Source organism: Cervus canadensis, chromosome 22, assembly GCF_019320065.1.
Source record: "Cervus canadensis isolate Bull #8, Minnesota chromosome 22, ASM1932006v1, whole genome shotgun sequence".
In the NCBI taxonomy this organism is placed as follows: domain Eukaryota; kingdom Metazoa; phylum Chordata; class Mammalia; order Artiodactyla; family Cervidae; genus Cervus; species Cervus canadensis.
The window spans coordinates 2,942,968-2,963,909 of NC_057407.1; the positions used below are offsets into that span (position 1 = coordinate 2,942,968).

The 20,942-nt window shown below is 56.0% G+C and overlaps 1 protein-coding gene across 8 annotated transcripts in view; it reads right to left on the reverse strand.

The window, feature by feature from the left end:
- Window positions 1-20,942, reverse strand: part of GRIP2 (glutamate receptor interacting protein 2) — a 60,110-nt gene that overhangs the window by 22,317 nt on the left and 16,851 nt on the right. For 3 of the 8 annotated variants that reach the window (XM_043443053.1, XM_043443054.1, XM_043443058.1), the window contains exons 2-13: window positions 13,476-13,556; window positions 12,910-13,045; window positions 11,854-11,999; window positions 11,082-11,168; window positions 9,789-9,864; window positions 8,346-8,491; window positions 7,131-7,278; window positions 6,852-7,021; window positions 5,037-5,162; window positions 4,607-4,756; window positions 1,304-1,490; window positions 655-800 (exon numbers count right to left, since the gene is read on the reverse strand). In XM_043443053.1, the coding sequence (XP_043298988.1) occupies window positions 655-800; window positions 1,304-1,490; window positions 4,607-4,756; window positions 5,037-5,162; window positions 6,852-7,021; window positions 7,131-7,278; window positions 8,346-8,491; window positions 9,789-9,864; window positions 11,082-11,168; window positions 11,854-11,999; window positions 12,910-13,045; window positions 13,476-13,556 (1,599 nt within the window). Of the gene's footprint in view, window positions 1-654; window positions 801-1,303; window positions 1,491-4,606; window positions 4,757-5,036; window positions 5,163-6,851; window positions 7,022-7,130; window positions 7,279-8,345; window positions 8,519-9,788; window positions 9,865-11,081; window positions 11,169-11,853; window positions 12,000-12,909; window positions 13,046-13,475; window positions 13,557-20,942 lie in introns of all 8 variants that reach the window. The other 5 variants (XM_043443051.1, XM_043443052.1, XM_043443057.1 and 2 more) reach the window with 3 other exon arrangements.

Genomic DNA, 20,942 nt, shown 5'->3' on the forward strand with positions numbered 1-20,942 from the left:
GCAGCCCACACTCATTCTGGTCCAGTGGAGAGGGATGCCAAACACAACCCCATCCTGCTTCTTCTACCCACAGAATAAACTGAGGCATGCTGCACCGACTTGTCCCAGACAAGCACCCACAGGGTCAGAGCAGAGACAGGACTGGTACCCTGACCTACAGCTGCCACTGGGGCCCCCTGGCCCGGCCCAAGCCATTCGGATCCAGCAAGGACTTACAGGGCCTCTCACATGCCAGACCTCAGCTGGTGCTTCCAGGAGCTTCATTTCATCTGATCTCAACAACACCCCTTGTGATAGAGGATTCTATCCACTTTACACTGCTTTTACACTGGGGAAAACTGAGGCTGGAGGAGGACCGGCCCTGTCCGAAGCCACACGGTGTCCAAATCAGGAACCAGAATTCTAACCGAGTTGTTTGGGGATCTTTGCATAAACCCTCACCTCCCCCACCCGCGGCTCCTGTTCCCTTGAAAAAGTCCTCATCCACACTGGCATGTGCAAGTCCTTCACTCCCGCCCCCTGCCTTTCTCCCAGAGTTCTGGGGACACGCTGCCAACGCGGGAAGAAGCAGGGCGGGAGAGGGGGGAGCAGGGTGGAGAAAGGAGGGAGTAGGGGGTCGCGAAGGAGACGAGGAAGCCCCAGGTACCCACTCACCGGCCACGTCGAACTCCACCTCCAGCACGACCTTGTGGGCCAGCGCCGCGTCCCGCAACAGCTGGTTGGCCTCCTCCATCGTCCCGTCCTCGGTGGCGATGCCGTTGATGGCCAGGACGCGGTCCCCTACCTGCAGCAGCCCACACCTGAACCGGAGAGAGACGCGGCCCCTTTGGAAACCAGGGTCTTGCAGAGCTGGAGCAGGGCCAGGCCCCGCCCACATCCCGGGCGGGGCGGGGGCGGGGCGGGGCGAGGCTGAAGCGTTCCGCCCCGCCCCCCGCCAGCTGCAGCTCCTCAGGCCGTTTATCCGGGACACTGGCTCTAAGGGATGCCCTCGCTGGACCTCAGTTTCCCTGTCCCGTGGGGATGATGCCATGCCTCAGGAGATGTATATACAGGACTCGGACTTCAGACCACACTGGGGTTCGTGTCATGGGTCACTCCCAAGCTGTGTGGCCCTGGGCAGGTGAATCAGCTTCTCTGAGCCTCAGACCCCTCGTCTACAAAACGGGGCCGGCAACGGGGTGGACCGTGATGGTTGGTGAGATGCACCTGTGCAGCCAGGCTAAACATGTGACTGGACGTCCCCAGCTGTCCACCCCCCGAATCGGAGAGTGGCAGGCCCACGGGGAGGGGGCAGTAGGCTCACCTCTCCGCCGGGCTGTCAGGCTCAATAAAACGCACCAGGGGTGGGGAGGACAGGGTCTCGGTGGCGAAGATGCCGCCCTGGAGCTGCAGGCCGAAGCCGCTGAGAGGGTCTCCGCAGAGTACGACCTCCGTGGTCTCCGAGTGCACAATCTGGCCGCCTGGCCCCACCGTGCTGGAGGTCAGCGACACTGCGGGGCAGGCGGGCACGGCGCTCAGGGCACTGTCCCGGGGGAACTTCCTGCCAGAGCCCACCCACCCTCGGCGGGACCACCTGGAGTCGGAGAGGGCCCGTGAGTGGGAGGCCCGACCCGGGGCGGGGCCAAGTCGCGGCCCATTCTGAACCTTGGGGTCATGGGTTCCACCCGGCAGAGCTGCGCCCAGGATCCAGGAAGGCAGCTCCTGGAACGCCATGTTACAAAACAGGCTCCGAGGGTCCGTGATGTGACGTCCTGTGATGTTGAGTGATGTTATGCCGCGCTCAGTCGCTAAGGCGTGTCCTACTCCTTGCAACTCCATGGGCTGTAGCCCGCCAGGCTCCTCTGTCCGTGGGATTTCCCAGGCAACAATACTGGAATGGGTTGCCACGCCCTTCTCTAGGGGATCTTCCCGACCCAGGGACCAAACCCCTGTCTCCTGTCTTAGCAGGTGGATTCTTTACCACTGAGCTACCACGGAAGCCCTGTGTGATGTTATCCTTCAATTTATTTTATTATTGTATCATATATCAAATGTCACATTATATTACTATTAGATGCGATAGTATATATTATGCCATTTTTGGCAACAGCTTTATTGAGATATAGTTCAGCTTCCACAGTATTCACCCACAGAGTGTACAATTCAATGGGTTTTAGTAAATATATTGATTATTTAGTATATTCAAGTTGTACAACCATCCCCTTAATTAATTTTAGAACATTTTCAATCCCTCAAAGAAGCCCTGTTTCCATTAGTCACTCAAATCCTCCCCTCTCTCCCAGCCCTAAGCATACTTTCTATGTCTAATATTTGCATGTTCTGGACATTTCATATCAACAGAATCATACTATAAATGGTCATTTGTATGTGGTTTCTTTCACTTAGCATGTTTTCATTTATGTAGCATAGATCAAAATGTCCTCCTTGAGGCTAATATCCCACTGTATGATGATACCGCATTTTTTAAAATTCATCCATCAATGGACATCTGGGTTATTCCCACCTTTTGAATATTATGAATGACACTGTATAAATATTCATAAATATGTTTTGGGGTGAATATGATATATGTTTTCATTTCTCCTGGGTATTTACTTAAGAGTGGAATTTCTGTGTCATATGGTAACTCCATGTTTAACTATTTAATATGTTATTTAACATATTTTATCTTCCACATATAAATACATTTATGTTATTAATATGGATATTGGATATCATTTATTAAATAAAACTTATATGTCATTCTATTAGTTATACCATTGTGTCTTTATATATTATTTTCTTATATTATTATATATCACACATTATAATATGTGTAACATACTTTATTGTTGGATATATTGTGTTATTATATTTCTATTCATCTTTTTTTTCATGATTACATCACCAATGATAAAAATGGTATCTGGAACATTGGAAGTATTCAAAATTTTTTATTTAACTAATTAATCATTATCATCAAGGTAAGCGGGTCCCAAAAGTCTCCAGGCTCCACAAGCTCCTGCCTGTGAAAAATATTTCTGAATCTTCTCACCTACATACCCGCTGCTTCAGTGGGTGACAATGGTGGTTGGTAAAGTTGTATTTTATCTATCACCTGACTCTGAATTGTTTCTCTTTTCGCCTTGGCTGCCAGGAAGCTCATAACCATGTTTAGCGCCTTTCAGTGCCAAACTAACTTATATTTCTCTCTTCCCTCACCTGGTTCAATCCTAAATGGCCCAGTTTGACCCTCCATTCTTCCTGGAGGCCTCTGCAGTTCACATGGAAGGAGGCTGGGAACACTCTCTACTTCAACAAAGGAAAGATTCTTCCCAGGCAAGATTTCAAAATTCAGGGCCCTGGACTTCCCTGGCAGTCCAATGGCTAAGACTCAGCACTCTCAATGCAAGGGGCCTGGGTTTGATCCCTGGTCAGGGAACTAGATCCCACATGGTGCAACTAAGACCTGGGGCAGCCACATAAATAAATATTAAAGGAAAAAATCCTGGGCAATCATGACTGTTTGCTACTTCCACATGTCTCCTGCATTATCATTCATTACTATTCATTTTTTAAAAATACTTAAGGGACTTCCCTGGTGGTCCAATGGTTAAGAGTCTGCCTTGTGATGCAAGGGACATGGGTTCAATCCCTGGTCAGGGAGCTAAGACCCCACATGTTGCAGAGCAACTGGGTCTGTGTGCCACACCTGCTGAGCCCGCCCGCCACAACTAGAGAGAGGATCTGTGTGCCACAGCAAAAGGTCCCACGTGCTGAAGCTAAGGCCCAACGCAGCCAAATAAATAAAAACTAGACAACTTTTTATAATTTTTAAATAAAAAACACGTAAATACCCTCATTTCAAAAGGAACTATATATAGTGATTACAAATAAAGAGAAATGTCTATAAGCAAAACTTGAGTAGAAATATATATCTAATAAAAGTAAAAATTACTATATGCTGGATGGCTAGGTTCAGGCCTGCTGTGTTCCTGTCTTAGGGAAAGTTAACAAATGTCAGAAAGGTGGTAAAGACAAAGTAACACCACATCCTGGAATGGATCAGAGGGTTGAAGGAGAGAAAAATGAAAGGGAGCTACTCTGAGACCTTCGCACAAATCTGAAAAAGGCAGCCTTTCCTCAAGACACTTGGCCACCACCTGCTGGGAATTTTTCATAATAAAGGCTTCCCTTGTGGCTCAGCTGGTAAAGAATCTGCCTACAATGCGCCTGCAATGTGGGAGACCTGGGTTCAATCCCTGGGTTGGGAAGATCCCCTGGAGAAGGGAAAGGCTACCCACTCCAGGATTCAGGCCTGGAGAATTCCATGGATTGTATATGTATAGTCCACTGGGTGGCAAAGAGTCAGACACAGCTGAGCACCTCCTGGGAATTTTTCATAATAAAAATACAAGGCAGAGTGTACAAAGTCACTGTCACCCCTCAGGAGAGCCCTTGTGCAGTGCACAACCTGCCCAACCATCCGCAGCAACCTGGTGTACCACGTACGCTATGTAATGCCACCTCCCCACCCCTGGCCCTGCCCCGAATACCCCACACTTTGGCAAATCTCTCTTTCAGGCATAGCGGCAGCCCAGAGGGGAAAGAAGAGACCACGGCTTACATGAACTCTTGTGTTCCCTTCTCCGCGGCCGCCTCCGCCCCATTGTGGCCCGGGGGCTCATGGGCTGGGATCCACGAGGGAGGGTGCTGGGGTTGGTGCAGGAAAAGGCGTGGTTCACAGTCGGCGAGGAGAAGGGAGAGGAGGACAAGGCTGGGGAGATGAGAGCACAGACCATGAGCCCAGCAGAGCCTCCACCCGCCCCAGGGAGACACAGGGGTGCCTCCCCCGCCCCCCCCCCCCCCATGCTCGCTGTGTGACCTCAGGCCCGTCTCTCCCTCTCTGGGCCTCAAAGCTTACAAGCTTTTCACAGACCTGGTGAAACCCAGACAGGGGCCCCTCACTTCTGGGAGTCTCGGTTCCCTTCCCTATAAAACAGGCTCCAGCCCCTCCCCAGGGACAGAGGAGAGTGGCCGCGGGGAGGGCACTTTACAGCGGCTCTGGTCCTGGCCGGCAGGGGCGGCCCAGGTGGGCGTCCTGCAGTGGCCGGGCCGGGGGCTGTGGCAGGAGGGCACGCAGGGGTCCCAGCGATGCGGCTGCTCGCTCCTTTGCACCTTCACTGCGGCGGAGGAAGAGGAGAGACAGGCGTTAGGGGCTGGGCGGGTCTGGACCTCCACGCCCTGGAGGATGAGCTCCGTCTGCCCAGCGAGGGGAGGAGAGCAGGAACAGAAGGTCTGGAGTTTCCCAAGCCAGGCCGGGCATTCAAGACTTTGCCCACATGTCCCGGACGCCCACTGTGTGCCAGGCCCTGTGCTCAGGGCTCAGCCATGCAGCAGCCCGAGAGGCAGGGATCTGAGAGGGAAAGCTGGACCAGACCGAGGCCCACAGCTGGGAGGGCTGGAGCAGCAGGATGTGGACTAAGTCACTGGCTCTGGAGCCCACAAACCGGCCGGTCGGCTCCACGGAGTGCAGCTGGCAGACACTGACCAGCTGGAGCAACTCCAGAGACTGAGGTCACGCTGTAGAGTGGGCAGCCTCGGCCTGGGGCTGGGCAAGCAGGGCACCAGGGCCGGGTATCTGCCCCACACTGGGCTTTCGGGGGCCACCTGGGTCTCTGCTGGATTGGCCCAGGCTTGCAAGGACCCACATCGCAGTCTAAGGCTGTCCCCCTCAACCTTTCACGGGCCGCGGCTTCAGTCAACTCTTGACTCCAGCTAAGCATCTGCTTCCCTGGGGAGCCCATGGACCCTGCCTCTCTCACCTCCCCGACCCGGTCCTCCTCCCCATAGCCCCAGAGCCCGTTCTGGTTCTTCCTTCTGCTGCAGGACTTTGGCAGGGGGATGTCCAGCCTGGGACAGCATGCTCTTGGATGGACGGACGAGGTCCCTGTGATCTCAGCCCATTGATTCCGCCTCCCCGTGCGGCGTTCCCACCGCCAGCCGGGGGCTGGGCCGACTCTGGGGCCAGGAGACGAGTCCAATCCTGGCTCCGTCACTGACCAGCTACAGGACTGGGACAAGCCCCTTAGCCCCGCCCTGTGCCTCACTGTTGTAACTGTCAAACGGGACAAGGCGGCTACCTCCTAGGGAAGCTGGGAGGATAGAAGGAGTTAACACATGGGCTTGGCAGACATTTATTTAGGGAGAGCCAAGGGGACTGTCGGCAGCCAAGTGTCATCAGAAGGACCTGCACTGCACGGACCCTCAGAGCCTCCATACCAACCTTGTAGATATGTCACGGGGGCGTACCCAGATGACCCCTGGGAAGCCCCATCAGCAGAGCCAGGGGTGGGAGAACAGGCACCGGGACATCTGAGGGACTCACAGGGGCGGCTCTAGGCCCTCCTGACTGCTTGGCTGCCTCCTCTGGACCTGCTGAGGGCCCTGAGGTGAGCCCACGGGTCCAAATTCCGAGTGGCACAGGGCACAGAAGGACTATCCCCTCCCTTGTTCTAGACCTCATACTTCTATTAATGCGACCAGTGATGGAACTAGCTTTGGGGGTATCCACGCCAGCAAACTGTCAGATCAGAAAGTGTGAAAGTGTTAGTTGCTCAATCCTGTCTGACACTTTGTGACCCCAAGGATAGTAGCCCACCAGGCTCCTCCATCCATGGGGTTTTCCAGGCAAGAATACTGGAGTGGGTTGCCATTTAAACACCCAGGTTATTGATCTGCCCTACCTCCCCACCCTTGGCTGCTGCACTTGACACTTTGAGCATCCCTGTGGGACTGGACATTTGCTCTGCTAAATGCTAGCCTGCCCGTTAGCCTGCAGATTTGAGCCCTGAGGTCTGCAGGGGACTCACCTGCCTCTGAGGGCTTGAGGGGCCGCCGACTCTGGGGCGCAGGCAGGATCTCCAGCCGCACTTTCTCCGACACGCTGGCCAGGAGCTTGGTGGCTTCAAGCAGCGAGCAGTGCTCGGTGCTGGTACCATCGATGGATAGGATGTGGTCTCCGGCATGCAGGGCCCCGCTCCTGGCCGGGTCGGGGAGCACAGGGAAAAGGGTACAGCCACACAGCTCTAGATGACTCTCCCCCTGCACCACCCCCAACACACCACGGCAGCTCCCAGCAGGTGCCCCACCTGTCCACCACACTGGCAGGCTTGATGCGGTCGATGGTGATGACTGGCTTGTTCCGGTGGGAGCCGGTGGTGAGCGAGATCCCCAAGGCTGACCCTGGTGTCTTGGTGATTTCTACTATCAAGGGCCCCGAAGCGTTGGCCACTGTGTCTGGTACGTGGAGGAAAGAGGAGTTTGAGATGCAAATAAATATTCAGCACCTTCCTCCGTCTCAGCTTAATCCTCACTACCAGGGAGGGATCACTGCATCCACTTAACAGACAAGAAAACTGAGGCGCCTGGAGGCAAAGCCCTCATCCAAGTACATGTGGCCATTCAGAGGCAGAGGAGGGGCAGGAATTCAGGTTTCAGAGAGGCTGAGCCCAAGGCTTTGCCGAACAGTACTAATTTGCTCACATATATTGAGAGCCTGGGCTTCCCAGGTGACGCTAGAGGTAAAGAACCTGCCTGCCAATGCAGGAGACATAAAGAGATGCAGGTTTGATCCCTGGGTCGGGAAGATCCCCTGGAGGAGGGCATGGCAACCCACTCCAGTATTCTTGCCTGGAGCATCCCATGGACAGAGGAGCCTGGCGGGCTACAGTCCATGGAGTCACAAAAAGTTGGACACGATGGCAGCGACTTAGCACTCAAGCATCAAGAGCCTACCGTATGTCTGAACTGTGGGGTTTCACTACGAGCCTTACCCATCTCAGAAAACAGCACCCCGCGCACCCACCCAGTGGCTGGAAAACAAAACCCGGCTCTTTCTACCCTCATCCCCACCCACGTGTCGAAACCTTAGCACAGCAGGCCAGCAGACCTTCGTCGTCTTCCCCAGATCTAACTCCTCTCTACTCCCCCGCTAGCCCCTGGTCCAGCCACCTTCACTTTTCACTCACCCGCACGGCCGCAGGTCACGGGGCATCCCCCGGCCTTCCCCATCTCGCTCCCTGATTTTTCTTTTTTTTTGCACACTTATCATCCTCTGATACACTCTGTATGTGACTTATCCCATCCAGGGTCCATTTCTCCCCACCAGAATGTCAGCCCCATGGGAACGGAGACCTCATCTGTGTTGTTCTCAGATGGATCCCTGGTGCCTGGCGGAGCGTGTACCACCCAGAGGGGCCCAGAGAGGCTGCGACCGGGCCAGGGTCACACAGCCCTTGCAGGGATGGGGGTGTGTGCCCCCTACTCCGTGCCCTGCACCCCGAGCCCTCAGGCCCCCAACTCACCCGGGATGGCCACGTCGTACTCCACCTGGAACAGTGCCTCGTGGCTGCACTGCCGCAGCGTGGCCAGGGCTGTGGCGTGGCTGGCCCCCTGCAGCGGGATCCCGTCAACGCTGAGCAGCCTGTCCCCCACCTTCAAGGAGCCCTCCCTGCAGGGAAGGGCCGGGTCACGCCGCCTCGTCCAGCGAGTGAGAGAACAGAGTGAGGGCAGGGAGCGGAGGAAGGAGCCGGGGCAGAACGGATGCGGGAGGGCACGCGGAAGAAGCCAAAGAACTGATGGAGGTCAGGTCAGCGACAACACCCCCCCGCCCCAATTCCATCAGGTCAGTTCAGTCACTCAGTCACGTCCAACTCTTTGCGACCCCATGGACTGCAGCATGCCAGGCCTCCCTGTCCATCACCAACTCCCGGAGTCCACCCAAACTCATGTCCATTGAGTCGGTGATGCCATCCAGCCATCTCATCCTCTGTCGTCCCCTTCTCCTCCCGCCTTCAGTCTTTCCCAGCACCATCTAGTGCTTAATAAATTCACAGTCCCGGGTCAGCCCTCCTGCGTCTGAGCTGGAGATGCCCTTTGAGGTCACCTCCAGGGCCTCACTGGGGTCCCAGCCCTCCAGGGCCGCCCAGCACCAGGGGCGGGCCGGCTGGAGGCTTGGACCTGCCTGCACACAGGTCCCCCACCCAGGGCCCCCTCCCTGGGTCTCAGCAGTGACTCTGGCCTGGTGACGAACGTGCCTGGGAAGGAATTCAGCCGGGTCCCAGGGGAGGGGCCTGAAGGGGTTCGCCTCGGCCTGGGTCGTATCCCAGCTCTGGAATGCCTGCCCCAACAGGTGGCCAAGGCTATTCTGGGTGGTTCTATGAATAGCTCGTCACAGGCCCCAAGGACGGGTTTAGATTTCTGACAAGGCCATTCCAGGCTTTTCTTAAAATGGCCAGGAATCGCCCTTTGGGAGGTCAGGGGGTGAGGAGCTGAGAGCTGGGTGTGTTCCTCCCTCACCTTCTCCTCCTGGAGCTTCTGAGCAGGCCCCAGGCAGGGCCAGCCGGCAGCGCAGCCTGGACTGGGAGGCTGTGTCACTGAGGGCCACAGTGACGCCCACCACCAAGCCCCACATCCCTCGCATCAGCTCTGCGGGGCTTCACTACTGGGCCCATTCCACAGATGGGAAAATGAAGGCCAGGGAAGGGGAACACCACACCGAAGCTCTCCACCCCCGAGACAGCAGGATCTTGGGGAAGAAAGAGCTCGGGGCCCCCCTCGTTTGGGATTTAGGGCTGGCTCCACCGACAAGCCGCCGAGTGACGCTGGGGGGGGTGTCCCCCGTCTGGACTTCAGTTTGCCCCTTGGAGACCCTGCCCGATGTCCCCCCCCGCCCCGCCTCCATCCCCGGGGAGCTGGGTGAGGGCGGCGCAGGCCGAGGCTGCAGGCTCCCCCCAGCTCAGGCTCACCTGTCGGCGGGGCCGCCGGGCCGCACGTAGGTCAGGACGAGCGGGCGGGACTTGTGCCCGTCTTCATGGGCACCTCCTGGACAGAATTCGACAAGACGGCAGTCATCCACCACCCGCTCCCTGGTGCCCGGGGGCCCCGACCCAGACCTTAAGCAGGCTTCCTCCACCACCTCAGCTCCAGGACTCTGTCCCTGCTATTCCCTGCCCCTCCTACGAGACATGGACCTGAAATCCCACCCAGAGGTGGGATGGAAAGTAGGGAACAGAACCAAAGTCCTCTCTTGTTAAACAGCTTGCTTCCTCTCCTGCGATCTCATCCGATTTCCCTTTTTTCCCTGGTTGCTAGGCAGCTCCGAACTTCACTTTCTGTTACAAATTTTCCCTTTCACGTCCTCAACCCTGCACACTTTATTGCTTGGCCAAGTTTTCCATTTAATATTTGATTTAATGATCCTGGGTTCTTAAAGGTCAGAAAGAAGATTATATAAATATAAATATATTTATATAAACATATAAATATGCTGCTGCTGCTGCTAAGTCACTTCCGTCGTGTCTGACTCTGTGCGACCCCATAGACGGCAGCCCACCAGGCTCCCCCGTCCCTGGGATTCTCCAGGCAAGAACACTGGAGTGGGTTGCCATTTCCTTCTCCAATGCATGAAAGTGAAAAATGAAAGTGAAGTCACTCAGTCATGTCTGACTCTTTGCGACCCCTTGGACTGCAGCCCACCAGGCTCCTCCATCCACGGGACTTTCCAGGCAAGAGTACTGGAGTGGGTTGCCATTGCCTTCTCCGAAACATATAAATATAAATACAAATAAATATATAAATATAAACATATTATTTTATATATAATTATGTAAATACAAGCTATATTTAAAATATAAGTTATATTAGATAAATATAATATAGATATATATTACATATATATTAATTATATATTTATAAATATATTTAAATATATATTTAAATTTAATTTATATATTCATATATAATTATAAAGTATAAATATTTTCATAAATATAAATATATAAATTTAAGTACAAATATAAATTTCTTTAAACATAAATATATATTTATTTAAATATAAATGTGAATTTACTTCAACAAATATGTTTACGTAAATATGTGCTTATTTATCTAAATTTAAATGTGTTTATTTAAGTTTAAATATATATTTATTTATCTAAATTTAAATATAAATATATTATAATTCATCAGAGCAAAGCAAACACATAGAGTTGGCGTCAGCCTTCCCGTCCCTTGACCACAAAGGTGACTCTGACACTGACCTCTAAGGACAAAGCCAAAGCTGTTGCCCTCCTTGTAGAGGGAGACATCCACTGTCTTTGAAACGATCCCTGGGTTGTTCTCGGGGGCTGGGGAGAAGTGGAGACCCTGCTGAGTCCTTCAGTCACATCACCAGGCTGGCAGCTGTCCCCAGGGTCCGTTCCAGGACAGGCGGGTGGCCAGCCACAGACACTGCAGGAAAGGCCAACTCCCCCCACCCCGCTGGACAGGCAGGACAGGTGAGGCTTGGAGGCACCGTCCTCCCGGAAGCCCACTCAGGCCTCCACTTAGGGAGGGGAGCGGGCTGGCCCGGGCTCTCACGGAGACAGCGGTAGAACTCCAGCTTGAGTTGGCTGGCAGTCTGAGGCCCGAGCTCAATTCCAGAAAGTTGGTCTGACTTCAAGACTTGAGACCAACTCTGGAAATTCAGAGCTGCGCTAAAACACCCCAGGCCACTGTACGGTATGGGAAGAGCAGGGACCGATGTGCTCAGAGGCATTCCTAAAACCTTCCCCCCAGGGGAGAAGCATCTGGAAACGAAGGACGCACGTCGATAACGGTGTTATAAGGGGCCTGCCACCTCCTGGGGACAGCGCGCTGCATTTGCAGGCGGAGCCCCGGGAACGGCCTGGCTGTTGGTGGCCAGCCTCTAGGTCCTGCCCACCTGAGGGGGCACGGCCCCACCGCCCCTCCAAACCAGGTGCTGGTGAGGAGGCAGCCGTGTCCACCCACGACCAAGGCCGGGGAGGAGGTCCCTGGCCCAAGGGCACCCACCGGGTGGGGGCAGCTCAAACTCCACCTCCAGCACCACACGCTCGCCCACGTTCTTGAGCAGGGTGATGATCTCATCGTGGCGGAGCCTGGTCAAGTGGATCCCGTTGACTGACCGGATGTAGTCGCCCACGTTCAGCAGGTCACTCCTGGGAGAGAGGAGGCCAGAGCTCGCGCCGAGTAACAGACGCTGGCGTTCATATCCTCCCGCCCACGGAAGCCTGGTGGTCTCTGCGGCCCCATTTTACAGGTGCGGAAACTGAGGCTCAGAGAGGGCAGGCTGGGTCCGGGGTCACTGGGCGGGTGAGTAGGAGAGTGCGGATTCTACCCTAGATCCGGGGGACGCCCAGGCCTGGCCTTCTCCCCACCGCCCCCCAAACCCCCGCCCCACCGATGCTGGTCTGCCTGCTTTCCCCCCTGCGGGGTGTCACCCTCACAGTTAGAGCTCTACAGAGTGGCCGCGCCTGCTATCCCTTAAAGCTCTTCCTGGGCCCAGAAGGGCAGTAACACAGAGGCTAACTCCCAGGTTTCATGGACCTGAATCCACCTGCAATGCAGAGACCCCAGTTTGATTCCTGGGTCAGGAAGATCCGCTGGAAAAGGGATAGGCTACCCACTCCAGTATTCTTGGGCTTGCCTTGTGACTCAGCAGGTGAAGAATCCTCCCGCAATGTGGGAGACCTGGGTTTGATCCCTGGGTTGGGAAGATTCCCTGGAGAAGGGAAAGGCTACCCACTCCAGTATTCTGGCCTGGAGAATGCCATGGACAGAGGAGCTGCAGTCCGTGGGGTCGCACAGAGTCAGACACACAAGAGGAGGAGGATGTCTAGGGAAGGGGCCTTCTGGGCAGAGGGTTCTGCGTGTGGGAAGGCTCACCGTGAGCGGTGAGCGTGGGGCGCTGTGGTCGGGTTGGCTCCGGAGCAAAGGGAACGAAGCGGCCTCCAGCCCTTCCTCCACAGACAGCCAGCTCTCACTGCTCTGCCGAGGCCCCAGGCCCCCCTCCCCTCCGCCCGGCCCCCTTCCTGCCTGCGCCCCCCACCCCAATCCCAGGCTTCTCACCTGGCCGCAAGCCCCCCAGGCCTCAGGTTGGAGACCCTGGGCTTCCCATCCTTGTCGGTGCCCCCCGAGATGGTCAGGCCCAGCGTGCTGCCCTCCTTCTTGGTCAGCTCCACCGTGGTGACCCCTCGGAACTCCTCTGCCAACAGAGAGGGGGTGAGCGGGCAGCGTGGGGCAAATTCTGAGCCCCTGGCTCCAGGACAAATAAAACGGACTCTGGGTAAGCCACGTGTGGCTGTGTGATGCTGGTGAAATCGTCTCCTTTTTACGGATCAGAGAGGCTAAGGGACTAGTCTAAGGTCACAGAGCCGCCTCATCAGAAAAGACCCTGATGCTGGGAAAGATTGAAGGCAGGAGGAGAAGGGGACAACAGAGGATGAGATGGTTGGATGGCATCACCGACTCAATGGACAAGAGTTTGAGCAAACTCCGGGAGGTGGTGAAGGACAGGGGACCCTGGTGGTACAGTCCAGGGGGCAGCAAAGAGTCAGACACGACTGATGTGGTCTGACCCCCGCCCGGAGCTCTCTGTGCCTCCAGAGAGAAAGGGGAAGCAGGGGGCAGTTTACCTGGGATGCTCTGGCGGCGGCACGCCAGGGCCCCGTCAGCCCCTCCGGCGTCCTTGCCTCCTTTGGTGTAAGGCCCATTGTCTGCAGGCGGCAAACAGAGGGAAGGCCCTGAGCTGCCCTGCCATTTCCATCAGGCAAACCCCTCCTGCCTGGGCACGCGTCCGCTTTGTGGATGCGGCCCCTGAGGGGCTCCTTCCTCCCCCCAGCCCTGCCTGGGACGCGCTGGGGGAGCCTCATGGCTTCTCCCCGCAAGGGCAACGCTATCTCTTCTCTCAAGTAACACGCTTTGGGGCGCCCACCACAGTCTGGGCGGTTCTCTGCCACGCAGCGATTCGCCATCTCTACAGCCATCATTCCACATGCAGAGAAGGAAACTGAGGCTCAGAGACGGACGACTCGTGCCCACGGTCACACAGCCCTCGGCCAAGGCAGCTTCTGCAAAAAGCCAGGAGACACCTGGCTGCGTTGTCCACCCCACCCCGTGCTCCAGGCTCCCTGGACCAGGTTCTTTTTTTTCTTTCACATTCCCTCTCCAAGTCCCTTCTCAGTCCTGGACAGAGCTGGGTCAGGTCAACTGGCAAACCCTCACGCGGGGTGGCTCTCCCATGCCGCCCCTGGGGCCGCCCCCCACCTCCAGGCACGTGTACACTCCCCAGGCTTTTGCTAAAGAACCCGCCTGCCAGTGCAGGAGACACAACAGACACAGGTTCGATCCCGGGGTCAGGAAGATCCCCTGGGGAAGGGAATGGCAACCCACTCCAGTATCCTTGCCTAGAGAACCCCATGGACAGAGGAGCCTAGCGGGCTGTAAGCACCATGTTTAGCAGCATCCCTGCCCTCCAACCACTAGAGGGCAGCAGCGCTCCACGCCATCATCACAACCAAAAATGACTAGACACCCCCGTGTCCCCGAGGCGAGCAATACTGTCTCCCGACCCCCACTCCGCCCCTCATTGAGAATCAAAGGTTTAGATCAGGGGTGGGGCTCAGGCTGGGCCAGGGTCAAGTTCAGCCTGGGGTCAGGGCTCAACCCAGGACTAAGCAAGCCTGAGAACCTTCACCATCTGCAGCCCTAACCATTGAGAAACGGTTTCTCCAGACCGGGGACAGGCTTCCCTGGCTTTGCCAGAAGGTGGGAAGTCTAACAAATCAAACCGCAGTTAAGCCCAGAGTCGTTTCCAGGGCCCCTGGAGTCAGCCCCCAGCAGCTTTGCTCACCACCCCAGGCCCCGTGTTCACATTTGCAGCCACGGATTCAGGCAACACCCCATTAAGTATAATGCCTCCTATTACGGCTCCCTCATTCACACTTCATTTAGATTCAACAAGACGTTTCTGAGCTAATCAAATTAAAAACACCGGGTTCTATCAGCTGCGTGACGGTGAACATCTCTGATATTTCAATGTGGGCAATTCTGGAATTAAAACGTCTTGTTCCGTGCAAATTAGATTCCGCCACTGGAAAATCCTTCTCTCCTGGGCTGCCCAGGGAAGACCTGAGGTAAGCTTGCCTCCCAGGGGGTGCTCATGGTAAAGAACTCGCCTGCCTAATGCAGGAGACTTAAGAGACGCGGGTTCGATTCCTGGGAGGAGGGCAGGGCAACCCACTCGTCTTCTTGCCTGGAGAATCCCATGGACAGAGGAGCCTGGGGCTACAGTCCCTGGAGTCGCAAAGAGTCGGACACGACTGAGCAACAAACGCTTTCACTTTGCATCACGCTTGCTGGCTCCAAGTTTGGGAGCCCGGAGACAGGGGAAGAGGGAGAAGATCTAAGGACAAGAAAGCAGAGAGTCAAGTTTGCCAAATTCAGAGCCGTAGAACCTCAAAGAGGGCAGAGGAACGGCAATGGGTTCAGGCTGACTCTGAGGCAGAAGCTGCTGAAGCAGAGGCTCCGTTTCCTGGGGTGTCTCTGTGGTTAGTCGTCAACACCACCTCTCTGCGCTTTCCTCATCCCGACATTCAAATTCTGCTCCAGTGAGTGACACGGTGCCAAACTGGGCTGTGATGGCCCGCTTCTCACGGCTGAGGCCGGCCACAGGGCTTGGCGGTGGGGGGGGCGGGGGGGGTGCGTCTGCTGGCTTTGGGTTAACTGTCAGGCGTCTGGCCGTGCGATGCAAACGGAGACACATACAACTGTGTGTGGACAAAGGGTCAGCAGGCAGTAAGCGAGGACACAAGCGGCTCTTCTTTAGGGAAGGCACATGCATTTTAGGGTGTGGCCCTGATGAGTTCTCTTGGGAGCTGAGGCCACTCAGGACAGCTGACTGCCAGATAAGGGGCTTCTGGGTACCTAAGACCCCTGCCACTTTCAGAAAGGCACCCACAAGGAATGCTACAATGTACACTGATGCTTGTTCAGAGGGGACCGTCCCGTCCCCCACTTTCACAAACATCCTCAGGTCAGGGGGAAACAGGCGGCATTTACAGCAAAAACCAGGACAGGGCCAGAATTACTAGTTAACCGTGTGACCTGAGTCTCTGTTTCTCTGTGAAATGGGGGTGTCTCCCCCCATCGCTGGCTCCAGCCAGCCCAGGCAGGAGAATTTGAGGGAATTATTTTATTTATAGAAAACCCTCTGAGGGTTCAGACCCCAGTCCTGCTCCCTCAGAGAACACGCCTGCTCTCTTCGGCTCTCTCTCTTTTTTGTTCCGGGACCTGGTAATTATATGCTTAGAGATGAAGGCTTTTCAAAAACATCTTTCCCACCAATTTTCAGCTGGAAACGTGCATAAAAAACAGAGATATTTTTATCTGGGTGTTGGTTTTTTTTTTTCCCTGTCTCCTCCTTCCAGCAATGGGCAATTATGAGCTTTTGCCTTCAGTCAATCTGTCCTGTAAGAACTCGCTTCAGAGAGAAATTCATTTCCGCAGTGATGCCAACCCATCCAGCAAACGGGCTGGGCAAGTGGGGGGCAGGAGGGAGAGATGCCATGCGGAGCACAGACCTTACACGTGGTCTCCAGGCCCCAGGCTGCAGGGCCGGGTGGGTGGGCTTCTTTTCTATTTCATTTCTCTTGAAAGCAGTGCTAATTTGCCTTCATTATCTCCATTTCTCTGGGGCCCCAGGGAGCTATTGAGCTTTGACAAAGTGGAAAGGAAGTCAGCCCCCGGCTAAGCTGCCTTTGCCAGGGTCCCGCCTAAAAGCGGAAGAGGGGCTGGGGCCATGCCTGGGGCTGGGCAGGGGGGCTGTGGATGGGGCGTGGCTGACCTCTGGCTCTGCAGGCCTCGAGGAGGGCGCACTCGGCATCTGAGAGGGGCCAGTGGGAAATCAAGATCCCGGGCGGAGGGTCAGTTTGGGCCTTTACTGCAAGCCACCAGCAGGGCCAGCCCGGCCTGAGTGCCAGTGGAGAGAAGGGGGGCCACGGTCGTCTCTGGGTCCAACCACGGCAGCGCATAGTTACCCACTGCCGCTTGCACCCCGCCAAGTGATCTGCCGAACCTGGCCGGGGTTGGCCCCAGCTCGGAAGGCTTTGCCGGCTCGATGCAAAGGATGGAGTCCGGAGCCTCAACCTGCTGCCGACTGGCTAAGGGGTCTGGAGCGTGTCGCTTCTCCTCTCCAAGTCTTGGCACAGTGGTGGTGCCCACCTTGCGGGCTGGTGGGAGGAATCCGTGAGGTTATGCGGTACCCGGAGCCAGGACGCATGTTAAGTTCTCTCCCTGGCTTTTCCACTCACCTCATTAGAAAGATTTTCCTGTTAATAACGGTAACAGTTCCTACTGATTAAGTGCCAGTGTGGTGCTAGGGGCTTCACAAGTTTTATCTCATGTATCCTCATCACCTTCTGAGGTGGGATAATCGCTATTCCCATTTTACAGATGCGGGGGTGGGGGGGTGGGCTGAGGCACAACAGCTTAGGTGACTTCCCACAGTAAGGGGCAGGGCCAGGATTGGAACTCTGGCCGTACGTAGTCTAAGACGCTGTAACTTATTACCACTTTATCCTCATGTGGGGCTTCCCAAGTGGCATTTGTAATAAAGAATCTGCCTGCCAATGCCTGAGACCTAAGAGACGCGAGTTCGATCCCTGGGTCGGGAAGATCCCCTGGAGAAGGGAATAGCACCCCACCCCAGTATCCTCGCCTGGAGAATCCCATGGACAGAGGGGCCTGGCGGGCTATGGTCCATGGGGTCGCAGAGTCGGACACGAGTGAATGTCTGAGCACATATCCACAGGTGGGTGGATGCCATGATCATTCCTACGCTATCAATGAGGAAACCAGGGCACAGAGAGGCTACGGGAACTGCCTAAGGTCACACAGCTCCTAGGTGGCTTAGCCATGGGCCGCTCCTGCCTCCTCCCCTCGCTCCATGACGGTCCTGGGGGGACTCAACTCGGGGGTGATGCCTGTGGCCCTCCTGGAAGCAGCCTCGGCTCCTTCGGGCACTCCTGACCCACCAAGTGATCGCCCTCTGGCCCTGGCAGGCTGGACCCGGGCAGACAGCCGGATGGAGGAGCGTCCAAGCCAGCTGCAGGCTGACCTCAGAGCAATAGCCCCAACCCCCACAGCTCACAGGGCTCCCCAGAGGCCGTGGAGAGATCACTGGCTCAGCCACGGGTGACCCTTGCTCTGTTCAGCGCATGTTTTTAAGGGAAACAAAAAGAAATTTATGAATAGATTTAAAAAGCAGACACCTGTTTCACTTGGAGCCAAGGACTGAGGAAAAAAAAATAATAAAGCACCTGACGAAGGAAACCGGAGCTGATCAGCCCGGTGCCTGGCCGGCTCCAAGCTCTTGACAGGCACTGATGTGTTTAACTCCTCCGAGAGCTCGCAGGCATCCCCTTCTACAGACAAGGGGACCGAAGCCCAGAGGGACCACTCAGCCGGGAAGCTGCAGAGGACAGACTGAAATTGGTCCTTCTGGCCCCCAGCAGATCACATCCTTAATCACCAGCTCTGCCTTCTCCCACCAAACACGAGGGCAACAGACGCCAGAAGAGGGGAACCTGGGGAGGCAGCGCCCGCCCCCAAGAGCCCCACGTTAGGGCTCGGGCACCCACAGGCTGAACGTGACCAGAGAGGGTGCCAGCCCCGCAATCTCCCGTCCACAGGGCGTGCGGGGCCCCCAGCACTGGACCCTGAGCCCACACTCTGGCTCCTGCCCCCCTCTAGGGGACTGCAATGACCCCGGCATCATGTGGGGTTGAGCAGGGGCTCAAGAGAGGCCGTGGCCTCCTGGATCTGCGCTGTCCCACGTCCCTCTGAAGCCCACCATATCGGAGTGCATGACCCCCAGACCAGGTCACCAATAGGAGCAGTGAAGACTCAGCTCACCCAGCAGAGAATCAAAGCAAAAGAGCTCCCCACAACTGACCGACCTGGACCTCCCTGACCTCACCTGCTAAAGCTCTGTCCTGGGCCAGCTCCACTCCATGCAATGGTTGTCCCATACCCAGCTTCCAGAGCACCCCAGGGCCTTTGCACTGGCTGTTCCCTCCGCCCAGAATGCTCCTTCCCCGACATCCACAAAGCCCCCTTCCTCACCTCCTTCAGGAACTTGTGGAATCGTTACCTTCTCATTTTCCCCAAGCAGCTTGTTTGAATTTACACCTGAACCCTGCACCCCTCCGGCACTTCCCATGGCCTTCTTTCCCTAACAGACCTCACTTTTTTTTTCCCTTTTAACTTAGTGATCTTTACTATCTGCCCCAGCCCACTATGATGTCAGCCCTGGGGGGCTAGTTTTTTGTCTATCTGCTATTTCCAGCACAGAGAGTCTGGCACACAGTAAATGCTCAGTAAATCATTTGAAACGCAATTCCCACTTACATATTAGATGAATGGGGATCAAAGAGGTGGAGTGAGTTGTCCAAGGTCATGGAATCAGGAAGAGGCAGGGGCAGGAGGCAAACCGAAGTCTCCCTGGGTCTGGAGGCCTTGGCCTCCACAGTCTGGGGCCTGCGGTTCCCGCCCCCCCCCCACGGCCACGGCCCCGCTGAGAAGCAGGAGGTCAGGCCTGCCCGAGGATCCAGGCGGTTCTGGTGAGGGGCCCCCCCCGGAGGAGTGGGCAGCTCAGGCCGTGGCAGAGGGTCCCTCCCACCTCCCCAACACACACGCACCCTGTCTGAGCCTCCCAGCTGGGACAAAGCCCACTTTGTGGCCGGCCGGCAGTCAGAGGAGCGTGGACACTGTGGGGCGTGGGGCTTCCTGCCCAAATCTGCTTTCAAGCCTACTGCGCGCCCCAGTCCGGGACACACCCCTTCCTGCAGGGCTCGGGGTTCGTGGGGTGAACAAGGCTTCCAGCACCAAGACGGCAGCAGCAGGGTATGGGCCTGAGAAAGGACTGGTGCTGGCAGAGGCCATCGGGGAGGAGAAGGGGCCCTGGGCACTGCGCCCCACAGGCCCCAAGCGCCAGCCTGGCTCTCCCTGCAGCCCGCTCAGAAATGCCGAGGGTGCACGGACTGGCCACCTGTTGGTCGCCCTTGGCCCCAGGATCCAGAGAGGGCATGTGGCCAGATGCCCAGTGGGTGGTCACGTGATCCAAGCCGGGTTGATGGGAACCAGCCCTGGGACGTTTGCTGGAAATATCCTTAGCCTCAAAGGCACTAGGGGTCCCCTGGGCACTTCAAGGAGAGGAGTCTGCCTGGAAATAAAGCCTGCCCAAAAAGAGGCAAAGAAGAGGCAGAGACCTGGGGTCCTAACCATGTTAGCTGAGCACCTGGATCGCACTGTGCTGAAGCCGTATGTTGAACTCTTCCTTTTAAGAAGAAGCCTGAGTGCTGACACCAAGTGAGACGGGGGTGATCGTGAAGCGATGTGACCCGGGGAGGAGACCACGGTGGGGTCCGCAGGCGTAAGGGAGGGGGTGTCAAGGAAGACATTCAGATAGGAAAAAGCCAGGGAGATCATGAAAGGCCTTGGATGCCAGGATAAGAAGCTATGATCACATCTGAGTATTACCAAAAAAAAAACAACCCCTCCCACGGCAGCATGGAGGGGGTGGGAGAGGGGAGGTCCAGGAGGCCAGTGAGGAGCCTGGGGCTAAGGTCAAGCGGGTCCAGGGCAGAGACCACAGTACCAAGAAGAGGGGGGAGACGTCTCCTCCACGTTGCCCCAGGTGAGGGCTTCAGGGCACCACCGCCCTTCTGGCTCTGACCACTGCAGGACGAAGTGACCCCCACTTCTTGAGCCCGATGTTGAGAAGACAGATGTGCCCAAGCCAAGAGAGGCGTGGAGTTGCCAGGAGGGGGCAAGGGCAGATCACAGCAGGTGAAATCCCAGCCGTAGCCCCGGACAAGTCACTTAACACCTCCTTGCCTCGGTTTCCCCAACTATAAAATGGGGAGATTAATAGTCCTGAATGTACAGCGGTGTGAGGACGCCATGAGAAAACATAGAGACAGCGCTGAAAAGAATCTGGCACAGGGTACGATCTCAACCGCTGTCAGCTACTAATATTATTTGCATTATTATTATTATCTGGGGGTAACTCTGCCGTCTGCAATGTCGGGGGGCAGGGTGGG